This window comes from Micromys minutus, assembly GCF_963924665.1.
Source record: "Micromys minutus genome assembly, chromosome: 3".
Lineage (NCBI taxonomy): Eukaryota > Metazoa > Chordata > Mammalia > Rodentia > Muridae > Micromys > Micromys minutus.
Genome location: NC_137972.1, coordinates 96214503 through 96239477, shown reverse-complemented (window position 1 = coordinate 96239477; position 24975 = coordinate 96214503). Strand labels below are relative to the sequence as shown.

Sequence of the window (24975 nt, the reverse complement as noted above, 5' to 3'; positions counted from 1 at the left end):
CCTGAGAAGAATGTACAAATACTAAACTGGAAAATCACTCTCTACTCAAAACTAAAAGAAGAAAAACATTCAAAAAATGCTTATGCTGGCCTCTTATGTAAAGAATCACCTTATGATGTGGGAGTCATTGAGTGTGTTTTAGAGCAGGTTGAGCAATCCCTGAGAAGTTTCTACTTCCACAGTATCAGGACCAGAACAGGCTAAGTGCTCCCCTGTGCCTCCACTGGCCTTGTCCTCACCTTCTCACCACCCTGTAAGAGACGCAGCTCTGAGATAGAACATTTTGAATTCAATACCCATGTCTCTTTAATTTCTAAATTCTGGGCACATCTCTCTGCAGCTGTACTTGATCTAGACGGAGCTGTCCTTTCACTCCTGAATAGTGAAGGACTTGGCCTCAGTCATGACCCGGGATCAGGACTCAGAACAGACTAGTATGAAAACCTTGGCATCTTCCTTGTGTGATTTTGGAACAGGATCTGAGACCATCTGTTTAAAATAAATAAATAAATAAGAGCTTTGTGATTTGCCTAATTCTTGCCCAGAGTTGTTTCATTCCTCTTGTAAGTATCCATAACGGATGGATACTTTAACCTTCGTTTTCTGTTTGAACCTCCTCTTGCTCTGGCCATTGTTTCCTTTCCTCTGGCTGAGTGCTGCATAAATTCATGGTCTCTGTGATTCCCACCATTTCTGAGTCCTTGAAGCATCCTTGCACTATTGAGGTTTTCTAAAGGCTTCACTGCCAACACTAAAGGAAATAAAAGCAAAGCTCCTTCCTGTGCCACCATGGGAACCAGACCCTTTCATCCGGGTATTCAGTCCCTGCAGTAAGGGTGAAATCTTAAGAAGCAATGTGAGGAGTTAGAAATTGAGAGGATAGATGACCCAGATTCATTGAATGGACCAAGGAGTAGAAGTTTAGTTTTGTTCCTGTTGCTTGTTATTAGCAACCCTGGTATTACACCTGTGTGGCAAGTTACCTGACTCGTGCCAGTTTGATTGAAGAGAAAGAGAGTTAAGGTCAATGAAGGTAGCCAATCATTGGGCAACTGGAAGGAAAAGAAGGAAACCTAAGTGCAGAAGAGAATATGCCTGGGTGGTTCCTGGTAGCTTTGTTGGCCAAATTTTGAGGTCTGCAGAGGTCCACAAACCGACCACCACTGCACATTTAAATGAGGCTGTTCAGAGTATGCAACAAATTGATTATTCCAGAAGTGTGGCATTTTATTCCAAACTCTGTTTGCACTGCAAGATTGGGTTTCTGATTTTTTTTTTTTTTTTTTTTTTTTGGTGGGGGAAATATTCAATTTCTTATTTTTCTTTAATACTAGACTTAGTGTTAAAGGCAGAAACTTTAAGTGAAGATTTTTTTTTAAGCCAAAAGTCTGGGCTCCAGCAACCTAAATGGCTTCAGCTTCAGCACCTTCATCAACAGGCTAATCACAGGCAGTAATAGTGAAAACAAAGGAAAGGAAAGCTATGAACGGATCTCATGTCCTCAGGTTCTTTTTAGCAATGCTGATGTGAATTTTAAGTTCACTAGAAGACAAGTAATATGCATAATTAAGCAACCTTTGTCAATGTGTGGTGATTAAGGACTATGATTGGCTTGCTTGTCTTTCAAGGTGTTTCCTTAAACTGTTAGCCATCACCATCATCTGTGGAACACCTCTGGTTCCTGCACAGTGACTACTGTAGTTTTCTCACCTTTGTGGAGAATTGCTGTGATTGGGTGTGTTGGAGGGAAGAGGGGGGGTTCCAGGATAGGGGGTAGAATGGGGTGTCTGTCCTAGATATTTGGCTCCTCTTGGCATCCATGTTGACTAGGTTTGAGACAGTGACTTATCTGTGCAACTTTAGCCTAGAAGAAAGATGGCATGTATTAAGTAAGCAGACTCAAGTAGGAATGCGACTTGACCCAAAACAAAGAAGAAAGACCCCAAAGGAAGACTGAGATGCCAGATGTTCACCTTCCACTTAGTTCCATGTGGGCTCAACACCAAGTTCAAAACCACAGTGAAGCAGCTCTTTGTGTTGTCTTCACAGGCTTTTTTCCTGTCCATGCATTAGGACCACATGTTACTAGCTACACTTCAGTAGAACTTACAAGGACAGTATTGTGTGGGTCCCTTCAAGCCAGCACATACTCACTATTCCCAGCTTGAATATCTGATTGCTGTTGTGTGAGAGAAGTATGTTTTTGTTTGTTTGTTTGTTTTGTATTTTTCGTTTTTGTTGGATATTTTATTTATTCACATTTCAAATGTTATCCCCTTTCCTGGTTTTCCCCTCTGGAAACCACCTATCCCATCCCCCCTCCCACTACTTCTATGAGGGTGCTCCCATGCTCCTCCACCCACCCACCTCACCACCCTGGTACACTCATACACTGGGGCATCAAGTCTTCACAGGACCAAAGGCCTCTCCTCCCATTGATGCCTGCTAATGCCATCCTCCGCTACATATGCAGCTGCAGCCATGGGTACTCTTGGGTTGGTGGTTTAGTCTCTGGGACCTCTGGGGCTTAGGCTAGAGAGATGGCTTAGTGGTTAAGAACACTGGTCACTCTTCCACAGATCCTGAATTCAATTCCTTGGAACCACATAGTGTCTCACAGCTCTCAATGGGATCTAATGTCCTCTTCTGGTGTGTCTGAATTTTGTGACACTGTATCCACACACATAAAATAAATAAATCTTTAACATAAGAGAGAAGCATGTTTTAAAGAAATGAAAAGAAAAAACTTTACAGGTTTTAATTTCTAACTTTTATACATCTAGGGAGTACAAAAGCAAGGTTTTCATAAATGACAGGATAGTAACAGTAGAGTTGATTACTGCCCAAGCACTATCACGATTAGATCTGCAAAGCTAAGGACCCGGGGTCTTTGCATGTAAGAGATTTACCCTCCTTTGACAGGGCTTACAGGTAAGGCCAGATGGGTCACTTTTTACTTCTCATGAAACTAAAAGTCAACTGCTATCCCTGTGCACTGTAGGGTGCCAACACTTCCTCCATGTTGCTGCTGAAAACCCCGCTAGCATCTGTTTGCCTAACAGTACACACACGCTTACTGAAGTGGGGAAAAACTAAACATTTTCTTTTAGTTCAGCATACGTGGTTTCATGTAAGAACAGACTAGAAGGCTAGAGAAAAAGCAGATGCCTTAGGATGGATGGATGATTTACAATTGCAGCCGCATTACGAAATAATGCACAGGCTAGCGTCAGATCAATGACTTTGAACTGACTGATCATAGTCAACAAATGGGCAGCAGTGTGCAGTACAGAATGGAAGGAGGAGGGGTCAGCATTTTGATTTCTTTTTCTTTCTTTATGGCTCTTGTTGTTTGTTTGCTTAGTGTGTGTGTGTGTGTGTGTGTGTGTGTGTGTGTGTGTTTTAGTGTTACTAAATCTGAAAATTATAGACATTTAAGGCCAGTTTTATTGAAGCCATCTTTCTTCTGCATGTTCTACATGAAGTTAACATATCCTCATATATTTTGATCTAATACCTTAGCTGTTTGGAAAATTCAAATATTTTGAGACTAATTTTCTTAACATACACAGGTCAGGATTGGTTACACATTGAGCCCGATTTGAATTTTTATACCAGAGGCCCCTCAGTTAGGCACATCCTCTCTCTGAGTATGAATGGTGAAAATCTGTATGTCAGGACATGATCTGCAGAACTGCCTTTGAGCCTTTTCCTCTCCTGACAGTCAAAGGGAACTGGAGCTGGTGGACGGAGCCACGACCTTAACCTAAGTCACTACTGTGCTCCTTGACAACAATCTCCCTACAGCAATTGAATAATATCAGAGGAATTGATTCTTCTCAGAATTTAAGGGTTTCTTTTACTGTAGAAAGTTATTGAATAATAATTCAAAAATTATTTAAGTAGGACACAAATTTACAAAGGCACTAGTGTAAAATCCTAAGCATCACAGCTATTTGTGTATTTCACACACACACACACACACACACACACACACATAAGTAAAATAACATTTAAATATTTGTGCTCATGTCACATCAGAATTCATGTTGATAAGCAATGAGTTCAGTATTTATTTAGTAAGTTAAAAATAAAAACATTTAAAAAACAAGAAATATTTGAATTTTAAAAAATGTTCCTTTCAAAATAAACTTTAGCAAGCCCACTATAGCCATAATATATTGTGTCTACATTAATCAACTAATGGGTGTCTCTTAATATTAAAATGAGTTAATACACTTGTCTATTTCAGGTTCCCTATATAAAATTCAAAAAAATCATAATCTTAAATTTTTCATCACTTCATTCCCTGAAAAAGTATTACATAAACTTATTTACAGATTCCTGTGTTCGTGTTGCTTAATTTACTAAACTACTTTTGTTCAAATGACCCATGTATAATGTCTAATTCATTAAACCGATATAAAGATGGTACTAGAAATTCAGTCTCTGTAGCTAAGTACTGAGATGTTTTGATGACCATTGTAACCTGAATTTTGCCCTGGGTTCCTGAGACTGCCTGCCTTTCCACTTTAGTCCTATCTTACAAGTCCTATGTGTCAAGTTGGTTTTTATTGCTGAATAAGTATTAAGCAATTTAAATTGTGTACATTTAAATATATTTAAAGTGTGTTATATTTAAATATATTTAAAATTTGTATGTGTGTTTACATAGATATGTACACATAAAATATATTTTAAAATATAGAGTATATGAATACCAAATAGGTATGTGCAAACACAAACACACACACACACACACACACACACACCAATCCCTCATTAAACATTAGCCTTAGCTTATGACATTGTCAGTCATGTTCCCCAAAGAACTACAACAAAGTCACAATAAATATGGTTGATGCACTTCTGCAATGGACACTTTCTGTATTCCCCATATTTTCAACATTATCTTAATAAATTAGAGCATACTGTCTATATAATAAAATTTCACCATCTAACAAATAAACCAAATAAATTGTAGATATCAGTTGATTAAATTCATTGTATTATTCTATGGAAAATATGAGAAGCATTCAGAAACACGGGACAGTGCATCACACATTTGATAGAATAGAGTAACTTTGGGTGAAATTTCTCAGCTGATGTCATTTTTTTGTTTTGCTTTGTTTTAAAACAGAGATCTAGATCAATATATAGAAATAAAGCCTATTATAACTTCTAAAAAATACAAATAAAAAGCTTTCAAAAATTGCCTGGAAAGACTTTGCCTGAACCATGAAATCACAATAGAGCTTGCTTTACATGGAGCACTGAAAGACTCATTAACACCCTTGGTTCAGACCTGACTGCAAATGCCATTTTGTCTCACATCTATACATGCTGCCAATGGGAGGGAACCTGCTCCTCCGTGGTTCTGTTTTTCCCCTTGAATGACAGTGACAGAGCTCTTTGCATGATATGTTTGGTGCCTTGCATGAGGAAGACATGCAAAGGCAAGGTCCAGTCTGCATGCTGCTTAATGAATGTCTTTCCTTTTCTCTCCTTCCTTGTCATGTGCTTTCAGAAGACAACAATGTGGAAGGTGGGTGCTTTATACCTTATTTTTCAAGTCCCCATTTTCTTTTTGTTTCTCAGTAGTAATAGAGTTCATCTCGAATAGAGAAGGTAAGTTGACCTTTCTGAACAGCCTTAGTTTCTAGTTATGTATCACTTTGCATATAGAACACATATGCAATCTCAACCCCACTAGTCTCAGGCTAAAACCTCCTTCAGTTTTATTTCCAGTGTCTAATATATTTCACAAGCCCATAGAAGCCCTAGAATACTTAACGCAGTGTTCTATATGGGAAAATGATACAGAGCTAATACCTCTTTTCTTTTTTTAAAAAAAAGAAATTGTTCTATTGCAGTTTCAACATAGTGCATGATCCTGTCTCTATTCTTTTATTTTTTCATTCCATCCTTCTTTTTTATTGTCTTTTTCTTTTTTCTTTTTTTTTCTGCTTGGTGGAGCAAAGTGGTTTCTGTCAGAAATGTTTACAATTCTGTCATTTAAACTTTCTTCATTTTTTAAAATTATTTGAATTATAAACAAACATAGATAAAACACTGAGAATACATTTAAAAAGCATTTATTTAGACTGAAATACAAGTCATTACCAGTGGAAATGAAAGCCCACAGCCCTACCATAATATAATGGGTAAGTAAATTTCTAACATTAAGTATGTATGAAAACTATGATTACTGACTGAAGCTTTCTTAGATACTCCCAGTCATAAAATTTGGAGAAAGTTATATATGTTTTACCATTGCTTCCTGCAAACATTTTCAACATTTTATTGTTAAAGACCTTGAATGAAGTAGCCACAATGTTACCAACCAAATCTTGGAAAGATAAACACACAAAAATTACTAGTTGCTGCAGAATAGAAGACAAAGCAAAGGTTTTCGTTATTCCATGCACATTTTTAAGAATGGCCTTGCTCATGGTATCGCTCAGCCTAACAAACAGGCTGTCCTTAATCTCACAGACAACTGCCCCTCTTTCTTCTGAGTGCACCCACTCCTGGTTATCTTATATTCAACAGGCTGTCCTCGATCTCACAGACAACTGCCCCTCTTTCTTCTGAGTGCGCCCACCCCTGGTTATCTTATGTTCTGTAATTGTAGTGTTAACAGTTGCAGGAAGTATATGAACAGCCATGAGTCAGGGCAAGGCATTTAACAAAAATGACTTTGCTGTTGTAGTTTGGAATACAGCCATTGTCATTACATACAAACACCTGCATTTCTACAGTTGAAGGACTTCCTGCTAAAGGGCTATGGTGGAAGTGACAGATTAGTACAACTGGGGTGACCAAGGCGTCATTTCTCTTCAAAAAGAAGAGTTCCCTGTAATAAAACATCAATCAGTAGCCTGGTTGGCCAGCAAATTTGCCCTTCTTTTATGGACAATAATTATTGCTGAACTATTCTGATGTAAACAAGACAGATGTAAACTTCTGAAGAAAGCATGGAACATTTTCCCCTTATGCTGGCTTTTATGTCACTGTTGAACATTTTGTCCCATAATTTTAATTGTGAGGACATACACGTGTCCCTGTCAATTAAATTTGAAATTTGGAAAAATATCTTCTGTATTTGGAAACCATTTTGTAAAATATTCCTCCTTTTTTTCCCCTCTCTTTGAATCTTTAAGGGGTTTTAAAATCAACCTAATCAGTATGATTGCTTCTTTTAAACACACACTTATTGGGGCAAAGCATTGATAAGTTACTGGTAATATACGCCCCTACTCTATTGTAGCAAATGTATTAAATCACAGTTTACAGTGGGACTTTAAGGATGAAGCCATACACTCTTTAGAGGTAGAAATAGAACAGGGGAATAGGAGTCTTCACGGGTGGGGGGAAGGAATGTTACTTTTTTTTCTTTTTTTTGCAGTGTCAAAACCACTAAAATATTTTAAGTATAATTTCTAAAACTAAGGTCTCCAGAAAAGTTAGATCTTACAGAGAAATACAAACACATGATTGGGGTAAAAATATATATTAAAAAATGAAACTACATGAAAAAATTAAACCCAAATAAATGACCAACTGCTTTCCCATGTAGAACATAGAACCAATCACTATATAAATATATTTTATTTGCCTATATGATTATTTTTGTTGAAATCATTGTAGAGATACCATGTTCCAGAAACATCACACTTCACCGTAATAGTTTCTATATCATATTGTGATTAATGATGATTTCTAATTATATCTATCCTAACAAGATATCAGAATATGCTTGAAAAAGATCAGGACAACTGTGCATGATGCTCAGAGATTCTAATAGAGCTGGAGAAGAACTAGGAACTAAAACCAAATCCTTGGAATATACCCAAGAGCAATAGCTTTCTTTCTGAATTGGGACTAAGCAACAAAGATTCATGCTTTTCAGTAAAATGAACGTTCTTAGGTGACAAAAGACTGTACTAAGGAAATCCCCAGAGCTGGGCATGATGGTCCTAGAGAGGCTGAAACATGGAACTGTGGTTGAGGGTAGCCTACGCTTCACATTAAGAATATGCTTGAAAATCAATAAAAACTGGGAGATTATTTGTAGTTCTCTTTAGAAAAATTAATGATTTTTTCAAAATAATTTTGGTGACAATATGTCTACATTGTGTGGCTTAGCTACACAAAAGGAACATGAACACATCAACATTTAATTAAAATGATATATTATTTTGATTCATATGAAAAAACCATTGAACCAACGTAAATCTGACCAGTTGTTTTTTTAAAACATTAGTGTGTCTTAAATCCAAGCCTTTCAGTTGCATATCTTATTTTCTCATTTGAACAAGTTCAAACACTTCCTACATCTGTCAGATGAGGAGACATTTCTGCATGGTCATTTCAATGTGACTAAGCCCCCACTCCCATTTAATTATGAAACTGCTCAATTTTTTATGAGAGGAAAAAGATCAGACCCAGCCCACGTTAAAAATATTCCTTGGTAGTTTATAAAATATAATCCCGTCACTGAACAGTGGCAAGCCCTATGTGGACGGTGTTCCAAATGATCTTCTCAAAAGGCACATAGGATGATGTGTACACTGTTTCAGAGAACTGGTTGGATTTTAAATCATGATCACATCTTTTGATTGTTCTGATACTTAGAATACACAGCATGGCATGTGCTTGTGTAAAAATTGCAGTTTTATAACTCTTTGGCCCAAAGCGTTCCAACCAAGGCTTGAAAGAATGTTTTTGGTTTGCCTCTGTGATACAGACATGTCTCATAAGAAGCACAATGTCTGTCACTGAAGATTCTTGTCATCGTGACAACCCTGCCTTCCCATGCTCCCTTGTTTATTGCTGACTGTGCTCTTGTTTCCCTTCAAGGTCTGGCACACCTGATGATGGGCGACCAAGGTATGGGCTCTGCTCCTTCTCCACTCTGCTCTCAGTGTTTTCTTGCTCTGTAGCTGCTTTCAACCCATCGCTGCAAAGTCTGGGCGGATGCTTGGAAGTGATGTGGCTGCAAATGAAATCCATGGCTTTCGTTCACATTTTTTTGTGGTTTGATCTGCTTTCTGTTGGTTGGATGTCGGTTTGCTTCTGTGACACTTGTTTCCCACCATCCCTTTCACTATAACATCTGCACATAAATCAGATAGAGGGATTTTGACTGAAATCTTCACTTATAATAATACAAAGGAAGAGTGTGTGCAGTCAAGGAAGGCCGAGAGCAGTCAGAAGCTGATGTCTGACAATACCCAGTCTAACCTGCTACAGCAAGAGTCCATTTTTCATCCATGCATGGCAGTTTGGGAACGTGCAGACAGCTTTGCCTTTGGTTTCCAGAATGCTGATTGTAGCATTCCATGTAATCAATACTTTTCTACCTGTGGCCATTGGGATCCTTCTGTTATGTTATCTTTTAAGATGGTGAGCATGGGCTTCCAATCCTTTGCATGTACCTGCCTGTAAGCCAGGCAGGATTCTCAGAATGTGTGGACTGCCTTTCCATTTGTCTTCAAAACATTATTTATACTTTCTTGTCTTGTTTATTTTTTAGGGAGCAGTGTGTTTACATATATTCATAATTCTTCTTGTTGTTTTTCTCCTCTTTATTCTCTTTGTCTGGAAATCCTTTCTTCATGGACCCATTCCATCAAATGCATAGGTAAAAGTAAAGGTACTACATTATTTTGTTTCTTAGTATCATCTGTGTAGATTACAGTGTGTCTAAATGATGTGAATATATGTAGACCTTTGACATTGGTAATGGGTACTGGGCAGTAGGTATATGAATTAATGAATATTTATGAACTCAAGGTAAGAAAGAACCCATCAAAATATTTCTACTTTCTCTTTCCATCTTTATGTTTAGCTTTCTAGAGTAATTTTTCCATGTCAGTTGTTTCATAATTAGTATATTGAGAAATTAGCTGTAGGTTGTGGTGTTAGTTCCCGCAATATCATTTACTGGTAGTTAAATGAAACATGTAGTAATCGAAAATACCTCGAACATTCAACTCTGACTGTGCACACATACCCTTTCCATTCTGACTGATGCCCGTGTCACCACCACACAGCTCTGGGGTTAGCACAGCTCTGGTTCTTATTGGCTACCAGATGCTGTAGATGTACACTGACCCTGTGGTGGCTCCAAAGGCAGCCCTGGGAAGGAAACAGACAAAGAAGCTTGCTCTTCCTCCATGCTACTAACTCTACGAGTGTTAATAGCAGGTACATACGCGTGTGTCACCTGGTAAATCAGGCATGAAGTCTTTGGCAATGTAGAAGAAAAATCAGAAAAAGCTCATTCAATTCACCATTTAGGTGCAGCTACATTGTGTCTAGTTCTGTCATTAAAAGGAAGCAAGTGACTGGCATCCCTGGCAAATATTTTTGCCTTGATTTGTTTTAAATTGTGTAATAGTTTATATTTTCTTGCTTTTTAAATTAATATTCTTAAAAACAGGAATATGGCATTTCCTGGACTTTTATAAATCTTTATCACGTGCTGACAGTGAGCACAGTGACTAGGTTGAGAGTCACAGCTCTGCTCTCTGGAATGTGTATCATTTAGCATGAAACTTGCTTCTAAAAAGCATCTGAACATGAGCCAAACATTCAGGAAGAAATAACATTTAAGTTTAGGTTTATAAAAAAGGTCTTAGAAGAGAATTTTTGGATTCTGCAAGTCAGTAGCATACCTGTTTCAGCTTTGCCTGTTTGGCCGATTCCAATAGTACAATTGCATTTTTCCACCATTTATCTTGAAGACCTTGTGAGTCACTAGGGCATTTCCTAAACTGTTAGCCTGAGGCTAAGCTCCCACTGACAGAGGAGTCCAATGTGTGTCCCAAATATTCTACATATTATTCTGTGTGTAGACACAGGGTTTCAGATCACAAGTAGGAAATTGTGCCCTGCTTTCCTGTAGTAAAAAGTGATTGTATCTGTGTATGCATATATTTGTATGAATGTATAAATATAGATTTTAAGAATATACACTCATCCATATACTAAGTAACTCTTTTAAAATAGCTCAAAATACTTTGCTAATTTTATAGCTAAATGTATGAAATAGTTCATCTTTTTACTTCAGTTCTGCTGTGTCAGTCTCAAAGGTTCTTTTTGGTATGTGTAACCAGTATTGTTTATTTCATCACTTTTTATCAAATTATGTTTTCCAATGCAAAGCTACAGAAGAAAGCATTTGATGTTTCTATTTCATTTATTTTAAAAAGGTCATTCATATTTTGTGTATGTATCTGATGTTTAGTGGGGGTAGTTTGAATAGTTTGAATTTGAGTAGTTGCTATCACTATTTTAGATATATAAAAATGAAAACATGCGTTGTTAATCTCTCTGTGAAACAGTTAGTGTACAGAATACAGCTTAGAGATCAGTGTAGCAATTCAGCAAAGGTAAGGATGACATCAATCCATGTCACTGTGTCTCGGACTCGTGTCGCTCAGCAGCACGTCTCAAAGATGATGTCTACTCACTTCCCTTTACAGATGAATTGAGGGTTGTGCATTTAAAAGATCCTAAATCTGGCCTATGAAAACAGCTGGCTCACATTATAAACTCGGTGTTTCTCAAATCTTTCCTTGACTATGTAATTCTGAAGTGTTCTTTTCCTTGGTATAGTGAACTAAGAGCCTTTGAAATTAACCTGTGGAAACTAATATATTTTTTGTGCCTATATCCAAATGCAAAATTGATTTGAAAAAAGTCAGTCATGATTATCATCTAAGTATCAATTAGAGGTGAATGCATTTCATTTGAAGAAAATAGTAAAGATTCGAGTGAGAAGAGAGGAGAGTTGTTAGGATAAGCTCTTCCTCCTTCTGATTCTTCCTCCACATGGTGCACTGGACTCCCTCACAGACCCTGACCTCTTCCACCTCATTCAGGGTTTGGAATCTAAAAATACATATTACTGTCTGGGATTGCCACAAATGGCTAAGGCAAAGGAATGCATGTTAGGGACTCGAGCTGTGTGCTGGCAGCATCAAGGCGAATGCAATGAGTGCTTTCTCCTCAGGTCCAACGGCCACAGTGTCATTTGGTCATTCAGCTTCAATAATTTAACGTTGTCTTCTGATTTCTAAATGAATATGTGCCACTTTTATTTAAATATAGTTAGGAGTATACTCCATTGTAGTGAATTCTAGCTCTCTTTTTGAGATCTCATTCAGTGTCCAGAACAAGGCAAACTGATGCTGGCTTTACATGACTCCAGTCTTCTGGGTATTGCTGTTGATTTTACAATTTTCACTTAAAATTTACCTATGACATTATTTTAGCAGCACTAAAAATATTGTTATTCACTCTTTGTTTAGAATCTTAACTTAGCAACTTTTCTAGAAATTTAGAGTTTCACTCCCGTCCCTCTATTTCTGTATAGGTGTGTGTGTGTGTGTGTGTGGTGTGTGTGTGTATGTATTCATCTGTGTACAAGTGTACACACTGCATGTGCCTATGTGTGTCTTGTGTAACTGTTCAGGTCATTGCAACAATTATTTATATTTTAATTTATTTATTTGGATTTTGCTCAACTAGTTTTCTGAAAGAACGAAAGACTCATTAAATAAAGAATAATGGGAAGACAGTACACATGCAAATCCAGCTGTGATTGCTGGTCGGAAGCTGAGGAGACACTAATTACTAATACTAGTCACATGTCGATCTTTTAAGAAAGGTTTGTGTTTGCCTTTGAAGCATGTAATTGTAATCATGCACTCACGTGTTTTGTTCTTCTTCGTGTCCTCTTATCTAGTAGAGTGGAAGCTCCATGAGGGCAGGCACTTCATGTTTTTGTTGGCCATTATATTTCTAGGCATTGTTTCTGTAAGTGTGACACTTTCGTGACATAAGTACATACAGAATGCCACCTTGAACTAGAAGAATCTATCAAAGCAGACAAAGTAAAAGAAAAAGGGGATGACAGTTTTTTTAGATAACTGTATGAAATGAGCAAGAAATTTTTATAGAATGTGTTTGTCTCTTTCTGTAAACTTTTACTTGTCTTTGAACTTTCATCCTAAAGTTATTTGTCTACCTGCCAATGACTCAGGCTGGCATCTTTTCTGTTGGCTCTAGCAAGGAAGCACTAAAAAAAAAATGGGGTCAAGATAGTATAGTTAATTCTCATACTCTTCACACTGAGAAGAAGAAAAATCAGACAGCTGATAGTAACTGGGAAAGAGAAACTTCATTTTTTCCAGGAATGAGTCTCTTGATAAGTTTTTTAAATTTTAATGTCATTTGCTGCCACAGTGAAAAAATAACATTTATGTTTAAAACATTCTATTAATGAGACAACGGGTATATGGCTTCCATGAAATCCAGATCTATCAGGTCACATGATGTCTCTGTGATTTCTGCCAGATTTTCTAATTTTCTTAAGTCCAGAGTGCCAAAAATTAGGAGGATTATGCTTCTTAAAAAGTCTAAATTGAACTTTTATAAGTATATTTGGTATGTTATATAAATATAAATATAAATCCTACACCATGTGTATGAAGTAATTATTCTTTGCACAATATCAAATGAGCATTTATTATTTGATTATTCATGATTCCAGAGGTTTACAGATGGCTAAAGTTTTATAAATCAATATATAAAATGTATGCTCACATACTTAAACATGCATTGATTATCCCTGTGGTATTAGTAATATCAGGTGTGAAGTCAGCACCATCCCTAAACACAGTCAAAACATTTATTTTCAAAGTGAACACCAAGATTCCTTAACAGTTGATAACAGCATGCAATATTTTAGTGTTTTTAAACCATCTGTGATATCATGTTATGATATTCTATCGAGCTCACTGTTACAATGAATTTGACTATGAGTCTATACAGGCAGAAACGAGGTTTGTCCCTCTTGTTTCTGAATTATTCCAGTCATATTAATACAACAAAATGCCACCGATTTTCTAAGCAGAAGTTTATTTATTATGTTTTCAGTGACAATGGGTGAGTGCATTTTGTTGTGTTGTGAGGTGACCCATGATGAAAGTATGGTGGCTTTATAAAAACTATAGATGGCTCTAGAACACCTCCTTCTTGTGTTCTTAAGTGGGGATAGGGCAGTGGGATCTCTGAAATTAGACAAAAACGTCATTTTGTAAGCCAATTTTGTAAAATTTCCTGTGTATATCCGCAACTCCAACCAGTGACTTCAGGAAGACATCAGTGTCCACACCTAACCTTTCTATGGTCATGTTGTTGTCTCTCAAGTCTTCTTTCGCCACAGAGGAGCACTGTGCGGTACGTGACATCTGCTCACCAGCATCCTAATGTGTTTGCTTTTAAAACTTCTAAATGTGTTCTATCGTGGCTTCAAATGATTCAGTTATGAAATAATCGTATTTTATTTTGTATAGATCCTTAATTTGTATAAATTAAGGATTTGTATGAATCCTTAAATCTTTCTCCTTTAGATTCCTAATATTAAGTAATCTTTATGGTTCAGAAGAATGCACATTATGACATAGTCTTACTGTATTGAAATCTTGGTTTTCTTGTATGTGTAAACTATGACACAATTTGTCTTTAGCTATTTGGCATTGTGGCCTCTACCATTACAATTTCATATTTCTCTTATTCACAGCCACAAAACTGGGAAACAGCAAAATTTTAAACATTTACTTGGTTCAATGAGCTCAGAGGAGCTCCCGATCCCTCAGTGTGGCCTCTCATTACATATCTGTTTAATGTCCATCAACTCAGGGTGTAGTTAATACAACTTGCTTAAGAATATATGTTTGTGTGCTATATCTAGGATTTAACTTGTCTCATTGTGTTTAGAAATAGCAAATCTCAACTGTCTTCAGATTCTGCAATGCAAGTTAACAAAAAGAAATTTCCTATGTCTTTATAAATACTATTCATGGCCATTTATTTAAATGCTGACTCAATGGGGATTTTATTAGACTTGTGGAAGATTAACCTCTGCTCATGGAACACAGAAGAAAATGTCCATGCTATTTGTCTACAGATGAAATTGTACAGCTAGAAAATTTTCATGGCTAAAAACCCTAAAAATGCTGCAAACTACATTTATATTTTGATATAATGTAGTTAAAGGGATATTCTCTTCTGTAAAATTATGCTTTATTAAGAATTATTAGTATCAAATTTAAAATCAGTTTTGTTTATCTCAGTATTTTTAGTCAAATTTAGGATAGAGGAGGTATGTTGTAAATAGTACAGCAGACAGATTCACAATATATATACATTGTGGCCCCTAGTTCAAAGAAACAGAACCTTGACTATTGTAGAATCTGTGGGTAGAAAGCATCAAAATCAAGTTTAACAGCAACAGTGTCAGTGTATCTCAGTGTCAGTGTGGGAGACTTTGTGAAGACCAAACTGAAATAGTCTATATAAAATGAGCCTTATGGACTCTTCGTTGATAATCTTCCAATTGCATATGACTAATAATGAAACTGGTCTTTGTCCGAGTTTTTCCAAGATAAATTTAGAGAGATACTGTTGTAAAACGTTGTCCGGGATCCATAACCTCTTTTCTAGTTTTCCATTTAGAGGACTGAAATCTGAAAACAGTACACTATGGTGGGTAAGAGTCATGAATTGTCAAACCTGGATGGAGGTACCATATTCATTCTGTTAGGACCTTGAATAAACTATGTAACCTTCTAATCAGCCTGTAACCCAGTATCATCAGCTGATAGAACAGAAAACAAGAGGATTGCCAGTGTTCCAGGAGAGCTGATCTCTACTGTAAGTTCTTATCTCAAACAAATCAGCAAACACACCAAAATTCTAATCTCAAGTGTCTGAATTTTTAAGATTGATAATGTGGGTCTACAAAATAATCCACACGTGAAGGTGATGGCAAGATGCAAACGAGCTTAGAAATGTACTTATTGGCAAGAAGAGAAAAGGTTATCACATCCATTGAATTAAATGTTTTTTGTAAACAAATTATCCAAAGCTTTTATCAAACATGGTGCCTTTATTGTGTCATCTTCTTACTGTCATATAAATTTCTTCTTCTTATTTATCATCCTGTGAGATTATTTTAGGTTATAACAAACTGGGTCTGAACATCCTAATAGCCCATAAGACAGGAGCATTTACTACAATAGAGGATTAGAAGCTGAGGCCCCTGTAATTCTCAGTATTTGTTTATAAAGGGCTTGCGGATTAAACAGACAGTTTGTAAAGATTTATTTTAAATTTCGATTGGAAATTACATTGGTGTCTCATAGGAGACTAATTTTCAATGTTTACCCTTCCTTCCTTTCTTCCAGGACAAAAACGAAACAAAGCAGCAACAACAAACCTAATAAAGGCAGAGTATTCTCATTGGACTAGCATGATGCAGAGAATTTTCCTGTTTCCTCTTTCCTCTAGGAGACTTTTGGGACTTTAGTGGCAATTTGGAAGCATTTCCTCTAAGTGCATTAGTCAAAATTTACTTTAAAATTTCATGCTAATCATTTTAAATGACTATTTGTTTGAGACTGCAATTCTTCCTTGTATATCCCCATGACTGTAGAGATATGAGAAGTGGCATCTGGAAGCTTGGTTTCTAAAGAACTTGTTTCTTTGTGGTCTAGTCAAAAAATATCTTTTGATGATTTTCACCAGAAGGAGAGTTTGAAAAATGAAGCTGATCCCTTACGTTGTTTTCAAGTAGCTCAGATAATGCTTCTCATTCCAAAAAGTAAGATTCCTCATTGTCAGGTTCACAGTTAGCTAGCTAACCATACCCATGGTAACATTGGCTCTCAGTGTTACCAATCCTAGAGGTGAGTTTATGGGGATGATTGAGAGGCTTTCAGGTGTAGAACCTGAACTGATGAATATGAGGCTAAGAAACCCCCAAATTTAAAACATTAACAAGACTACAGAGCGTAAGGTCATGTTAAAAATAAATGTTGTATTTTTATCCTTAAAGAGAAGGAAAGGGGGCTTGCAGAAAAGGAGAAATGGGAGGAAAAGGGAGAGAGAAGACAGAGAAGCAGAAGAAAGCACACAGCATGGGGAAGGGGGAGGTGTCTGCAGTCCTAGTCCTGGCTGCTGAGTGTAAGAACTAATGTGAATGCTACACTGCTAAACAGTCTGTGAATGGCACTGCTTTTCCCATGGATGCTTCCTGACCTTCAGAAATATAACAGCACTGATAACAGTTACTCCTTCCCAGGATAAGGCTCTACACTGTCAATTTTTACTTACTTACAGAAAAGCCCTTTATACAAACAAGGGCTCTTGTTGGCTGATTTCCCTACCTACTGCTGTCTAGACGACAGGACAGCACATTCCGAAGGGACACAACTGAAGGTCCGGGAATCGTTTTATTTACTTTTACTCGAATATTTCAGGATATTCCTGGAGTCATGAATCAAAAGTTTTTTTTTTTCATTTTGCAATCATTTTATTATATAACACATATAATCTATGAAACTATGCCACTGAGGCTATGAGATCTTTGAGAAAATAAAACTGCTTATTTTTAATAAGGAAGTATTAAAGCCATATTTTATTTATTTATTTATTTATTTATTTATTTATTTATTTATTTACTTATTTATTTGTTTATTTATTTATTGGCCAAAGTTACATGGACATTTGATGGTGCTTTCCACTTGATTATCTATAGTTGGCATTATAAAGACTGTATACATTTGGTGAAAATTAAATTATCCACTTAAAGAAGCAACCAAATTTAGATTGAGCTAGCATGCTGCCAAGGGGATGGAAATCTGTAAACTGGTCAGTTGTGACTCTTCTTGGCAGGAACGACCTAGAATACAAGCTAGATAGCTTTGTCTTTTCAAACATTCCTAGTAGCAAACTCTGCCAGAAATCGGCAAGGATTAATGACAGCTAATGAGTTTGAAGCTGAGCTGATCTAAAAAATTTTGGTGGCTTGCTGTAACTGTGTTACTAGTAATTGTGAAATGAAAGTCTACATACCTAACCCACAGTCAAAGGCAATTCATGTAATTAATAAAAGTTAGATTCAATGCAATAATAAAATAGAGAAACCAGAAAGTTGTCATCAAAGAATTCTCATTCTTGAGCAGATGAACGTGAGAACTATTTTTTTTATTTTTGTGCTGCCTTTATAAATAGGAGGATATCAATAACATTTTAGGCTAAGCCCCATTGTCCTTTTTTTTTTTCAAGCTATTAGAAATATGGCATTCCTTAGCCAATGAAAATAAGCACACCAGAGGACCACACTTAAGCAAATCACTCAAGTATTTCTCTTCCCTGTTGGGACATGTGATCAACTGTTCACATCAGTCCAACATTGACACAATTCTCTTTGCTCTGACAGAGTAGTTAGTTAGAAGGAATGCTTCTAGCACACATAGGCCTAAAGTTATCTGAGGCATAATTTAAATATAAACTTTTTCATGTAATTTAAGGGAGAGTTTTATTAGATATGATAGTGGCCATTTGGAATTCTGTACATAAACAAAATGAAATAGAACAAAGCATCAATCCTCATAAGAAGACTTAAATCACAATTGCTTTCCAAATGCTAGGTATTTAAGTGGCTAAAGGAAACAGGGACACAAGAAAAAGCAGGTCGAGGATTGCTGAAGATGACAAGGCTGAATTCTGAGAAGGAAGAGGGAATGCGGTAGATAATATGAGCTCAAGGGATTGTTTATTTCTTTAGGTAGAGTAGATATTGAAGACTATTTATAGTTTCTAGAGAAAGACCTCAGGATCTAAAAAGATCTTTCTAGGGATGGTTGCAGATTTCATGTAATTTGAGGGGACAGTGGAAATTATATACTCATCAAAGGTAAATTTCTCAGTAGCCCAGCCCTGCTGGGGGAAAAATCTATCATAAATATCAGACAGTACCACATAAACCTAATGAATGCATCTGTACTTAGTGATGTGCTGTGATGGGACACTAGAGAAGTGCATTTTATTGTGAATGAAACATATTAGGTGACATTGTACAGTTCTTTGGTTAGCCTTAGTGAGGTCTCCGCAGAATTGGAAGCCATTAGCTCACTGTTATGGTAGGGGTGTGACACACAGGAAGTAGAACATGAGAAAAGAAGTCTAAATTAGTGAGGGAAGAATTGCCTATGTCAATAGTAAATATTCACGCACCGAAACACTGTCACTTCTAGATCAAACTAGTTATAAAGGCTCTAATACTGGGTCTAAAATTAATTCTGTTATAAGATTATCTAGAAGGATAGTATTGATGTTCGTTTTCTACTAAACAGTGACACCTTTAAAGACAAAGATGTTTTTGTATTGAGGACAGCTGAGATTCATGGAAAATAATAGTCCTCAATAAAAATCTTGCTCTACACCTCTCTTTAGCCAAAACCCAAGAAATAGCTGATGCAAGGTCTAAAGCATGTGTATTGGAGTGTAGCATATCTACAATCAGACCCCATTATTATTACCTACAGGTCCTTAGTCACACTATTTGGCCTTTTGAAATGCCATTCTCTATATTTTGAAATCTCAGGTAAAATTACCTGTTTTACTATAAAAATTAATATTAAAGTGTCAAATATATATTATATTTCTAGAGGATAGTGAGTGTTAACCTAAAATCATGGGCAGAATTAGATGTCGATTGATTAAAATAAAATGAAGTTACTTTCAAGAAATATTATAAGAAACTTTTTGTATCATATAAAGGAAATATAAGCACAAAAAAAGTTCTCCTAGTCCTGAGTATACATATTTTTAAATCTCAGTAAGTTTGGATGTTCATAAATTGAGAAGAAAGAGACTGTCAGAAATAATAACACCCCTCCACACACATATGAATCTTTGGTCTACATAAGACTTATATACATATACATAGTGTGTGTGTGTGTGTGTGTGTGTGTGTGTGTGTGTGTGTGTGTATAGACCAAAGTTTTTTGAGATAGGGTCTTAGGTAGTCCAAGTGAGACTTGTATTTTCTATGTGACTGAGGATGACTTTGAATTTCTGGCATAAACTTTTGAAGGATAATGAACAAAGAAGGGTCCTAACCCTTCATGAGTCTGAATTAAAAATACAAGATGTATTTCTTTAACAACAAAACTTCCCTTGCTTAAAGTATTAAGATCTTACTAGCAATAGTTTTAATCCAATCAAATGAAACTTTGGTTCTAATTGCTTCACAAGAAAATTCTCCGGTTGCTTTTGGCTTGTTTTGCTTAACTGTTTTTCTTCATTAAAATATAGAATAAAAAATTGTAATTCCCTTATTCCTTGACTTCCCTTCCAGGCTTTATTGTGGAGAGTGTTAAAAATGTGTGGGAGTTGTAAGCCAGCAAATAAGGCTTATGGGAGTTTGGAGAAAGACCATATGTTATCTTATATTTTAGATAAAGGTAATTGTTCCATCCAGGACAATCAGAAAACTATCCAAAGGCCTTGAAAGTGGAAAAGTAATTAACTGGCAAATAATAGCACCATAATATTGAACAAAATGTACAAGCCTCCAAGTCAAACATGTCAGGAACCAACCTTGTTTCCTCTGCAGCAATGTTCATCTAAGCTCTAAACTCTCAACTTGGTGTGGAAGCCCAGGGCAAAGCAGAGCTGACACCTCTGAAAATAATAACTTCAATTAAATATTTTAACTCTTTAAAAGTTGATAATTTGAATAAAAATATACTTGTTTAAATTATCACCAGTTGTCCATGTTGCTATTGCTATATTCTAAATTATTTACTGGATTTCTCCAAAGGGCTATATTTTTATCATTTTGATAGAGTTAAAGAAGTATATATAAACTGAAGAAAATAAAAAGCCTCCTTTAAACATGTTTCCATTTTCACAGCCAAGTCATATTTTCTTTCCCAAAGTTTACAATTTCTATATCTAATACCATTCTCCCCAGAGAGGAAACTTTTCCAGCTCTTCCAGGCCCATTACCTTCCTCTGAGTTAAGCATGCTACATTGACCAGGTTACCAGCCTTTTGAATCTTTTGATTATCTTAAAGGACTCCAGATCCCGTGGTTTCAAAGGAATAAATTAAACAAGTTCAATTTATACCGCCAAAGTACCTTGGTCTGTGGTAAGCAGAATCTCTGGCCTTTGCTAGCCCAGTTGCTTTTGCCTAAGGCTACAGTGAGAGTGACAGACTTTTGTATTCACTTGAGAACACCAGGTCAGCCACTGAGCGAAGAAACAACCAGGGTTGAAACATTTATTCGGGAAGCAATACAAGTCTGTCGATATTGTTTTACCTCCATTTGCGCTTTTTCTATCCTTAATTTGTAAGTCAAGTTCTAACCTAGTACAAATTGATGATTTAGAAGGGTCATGGTATTATCAGAAAGTGCATTCTTACAGTGGTAAGTAAAATATCACCGTCATCAGACATATACATATATACACATCTTACATAGATGTTCTTACATTTTTTATATATCTAATGAAAATAAACATTATTACAAGTAGTTTTTTGAGTCACATTAAGAGCTTCCTATCATAAGTACAAGTCTAACATTTAGGTTGAAAGAGTTAATTATCTTAGTTAATAAAATAGCTTGAAAGAGTAAAATAGAAGTTATGATGATCAGGAAGACAAATACTTAGCAAAAAATTTGTAACAGTTTTAATAGTCTTTTAAACTAATCACAAAAAGTTCTTATAGTTTATTTTATATCCTTTTACATTCTTTAAGGAAAGTAGTTTTCCTATCTATTTATATATTTTTGTATTATATGTATGCTGGTTGGAAAAATCGTTCAGGATTTTTAAATGTAGTGATATAGTTGTGACTTCTCAGCACACTGGCTCTTGATTTGTATGTATGACATTATTCACTCTTCTAGTAATTCTAAAACAAGGCAAGGCTGTATAACAAAACATGATATTTCTGTGCAAGTATATTTTTATTGCTGTCTTATTGTTTCTGTTTTATTTGGTTTGGTTTGGTAGATTTGTTTTGCTTTGCTTTGCTTTGCTTTGAAACAGCATCTCAGTACATAGCTCAAACTGTCCTAGGTCTTGCTATTGTATTCTTGACTGACCTTCATGACATACATGGTTGGCTTTCCCATCATCCCAACTGATATGAATGCTACAGGCCCATCTAAATTTCAACTTAAAGACTCTCCCTTGTCATCACATAGCAATTTACAGAGAAAATAGGTAATGGTGATTGACTCCATTTGGCACATGAGAAAAGACCACCAAGATACTGATGCTCCCAATTGCTACACAAGGGAACAGCAAGGTCAGAACTGGTGGTGTTCCTAGGGTGCCAACAAGGAACATGCAGCAGTGGGGATGGGTTTTCTGCTGTCAGTGGAATGAACTCACAAGGTGTACTGTCTTTACAGTGAAAGACACATTCTCAAGAAGTACTGTTCCACAAATTTAATCAGACAGCAAAATTTAATGGACATCTAATGTTTAGATGACTATTTCCCAAGATAAGTTAACATGATTTCTGGGCTGGAGTTATGAAAATCCTTCTTTTTGAGAACAGGGTTTTGTGTATAGAATTTTTAATATAGCTCATTAATATTTATGACACTTTTGTTGTTCTTTTGTTCCTGAGAAAACTTGTTTTTATTCTTATTGTTTTTCTAAGTCTAAATATTAAAAATATGTCCATTTTTATTTTAACATCTTTTATAAGCAAAACGAATCAATGTTTTGGTATAATGTATGTTGCTGAGAATGAACTGATTTTATTGCTCCTGATCATCTTTTAAAGACAATTTCTTGCTCTTTGTAAATGAAGTGATAGGGTTTAAGAGCTCATTCAGAGCTAAGAAACTTGATCATTCTGTTAACCAGCTGAAGTTGGCCTCATACAGGGCAGAAAGCATATGCTCTTATTGAAGCTTCCCAAATCTAACGGGTCAAGTTTTCTGTTGGAGACTCTCACGGGTCAATAGGTTAATCCACTTCTTGACTTCTCCATTTTCTACCAGGCATGCTACAATGACAGATGCAGTTATACTCTACATACTTATAAATCCTGAAAGGAAATGATTCCAATAAGTAAAAATTGACAGTGAGTTTTGTATAATTCTTTCTTTTTTAAGATTGGTATAATTCATACTCCCTGAAGGACATATAGATATCTGGCATTTCTTTTGAATTGTTGCTTGATTTGATTTGGCCCAAAGTATAAAAATGGTCCAAATTTTAAGTTCTTCTGAGTATGCTGTACTATTAAAACCTTGTGGAGCATATTTTGAGATTATAAAATTCAATGTGTGTCTCTTAATGAAGTTATAATTGCATATTTATTTGCGTGACCACTAAGTAATAGACATGAAACATAGGTTTTCATTTTCATTCTTATTTTACCTTTTTTTCAAATTTAGAAAATAATTTAATTATATTCATATTTCAACCCGTTACATTTCTGCAGGATTTCATTTTTTGATACTTAGGGGAAAAAGTCACTTCTCAGACTGTGGTGGTCTGTCCCAAGTGACCTTTGTCGTTTTACGTTTAGATAGGTCATTCCTCTCAGCTATCTTAGATGATTCTTCTACTCTAGGATTCAGATATTTGCTTACAGATAATGGCCTTGCTTAAAATGCTAAATGGTCCCTTAATCACAGGAATTTGGTTTCACCTGTAATCACCAGTGAACCATTCTGCTACTGATATTTCGACTAAACCAGGCTTGAGTTTAATTTTGTGTTTGTGGTACTCTACTTCTCACCTGAGATGTCACAAGGAACATTCTATGTCCAAGTAAGTTTAAGAATTGGCTTGCTAATAAAAACAGCATTATTAAAATGCACATAAAACTGCCACAGAATAAAGACATTCACTGGAGTCTGACTCTAAGTAGAAAGATGAAATTTTAGATAAATGTTCTTTACATGTGAGCTTAGACAATGCTTTGGGGAGCTGGGATACAATTCAGTGTGGGGTATAGGAATGACTAAAGTAAAATGGTTGGAGTCAGCTGTGTGGTTACAAACCCATCAATGTCCACGGGCTGTACTCATTTCAGCTACGTAAGACTAAACTGAGATTCACAGTTTTAATTTTTCAGAGTTGCCATGGAAACATGCTGTTTCTTTTATTTGCATTGCCAGCATTTTTTTATTACAGTAATTAGATTATTTCTTATTTTTTAAACAGGATCTCTCCTTGTAGACCTGGCCATTTTGGAGGTTGTTATGTATACACAGAGATCTGCCTGTGTCTGCTTCCCAAGTGCTGGGATCAAAAGTGTGTGTCGAACTCCTACCTTATGATTAGGTTTCTTTTAATATATGTGAGAGAACCCCTCCTTTTTACAAACTCTTTTGTTATTCCATTAAGCACACAGTTTTTTAAAATTTTTTTGTGTCTAAAATCATACACATCTACTATATTTCTTACAACCATTGGCTCATTGTTTCCTGTGTTCAAAGTCTGCTGATTGCTTTGATATGGATGGCTTACGGAAGCTGACATTTACGTTTTATTAACAGTAGAGTTTGTGCGTTTTATGTAATTTGTCAGATATCAAAGCTTTTATAATATTACTTATATGAAGTAATATCAGAGAATACTGTAAGCAAGGACATAGAAATGGCTTGTAAGACTTATGCTGATACCCTCTGCCATATTCATATTTCCCTTATTGTATTCAGAAAAATATTAAAAGAAAATGTCATCATCTCTTTGAAAGAAACTTTTCATGGTCAGAATTTCATTTTTTAAGCTTTAAAAACCATTTTGTATTTTTGAGATTCTGAGAATGTATTTTCCTTGTGATATAGAGAAGACTCTCTCAGAAGGTGTCTTGGTCCTCTGCCTCTCCCCGTATCTCTGACACCCTTTCTGTTGTGTTCCTCAAGCCTTAGATGTAGGCATTGCATTGTGGGTAGATTAGTTGGGGGTGGACAGCAGAATTTGTTTTCTGTGTTTTGATCAGTTTGGGACTCTTCAGTGTCACTGTCTCCTGCATAAAGAAGCTTCTTTCATGAGGAGTAAGATCCACCCTTGGCTGTGAGTTTGAAGAGAGGCATTCCAAATGTAGTTAGGAATTATACTGGTTCAGGAA

At 36.0% G+C, this 24975-nt stretch overlaps 1 protein-coding gene across 1 annotated transcript in view; it reads left to right on the top strand.

The window, feature by feature from the left end:
* Nucleotides 1-24975, top strand: part of NRXN1 (neurexin 1) — a 1029777-nt gene that overhangs the window by 98894 nt on the left and 905908 nt on the right. Inside the window, exon 2 of the mRNA XM_080913966.1 lies at nt 8863-8892. Within this exon, the coding sequence (XP_080770092.1) occupies nt 8863-8892 (30 nt within the window). The remainder of the gene's footprint in view (nt 1-8862; nt 8893-24975) is intronic.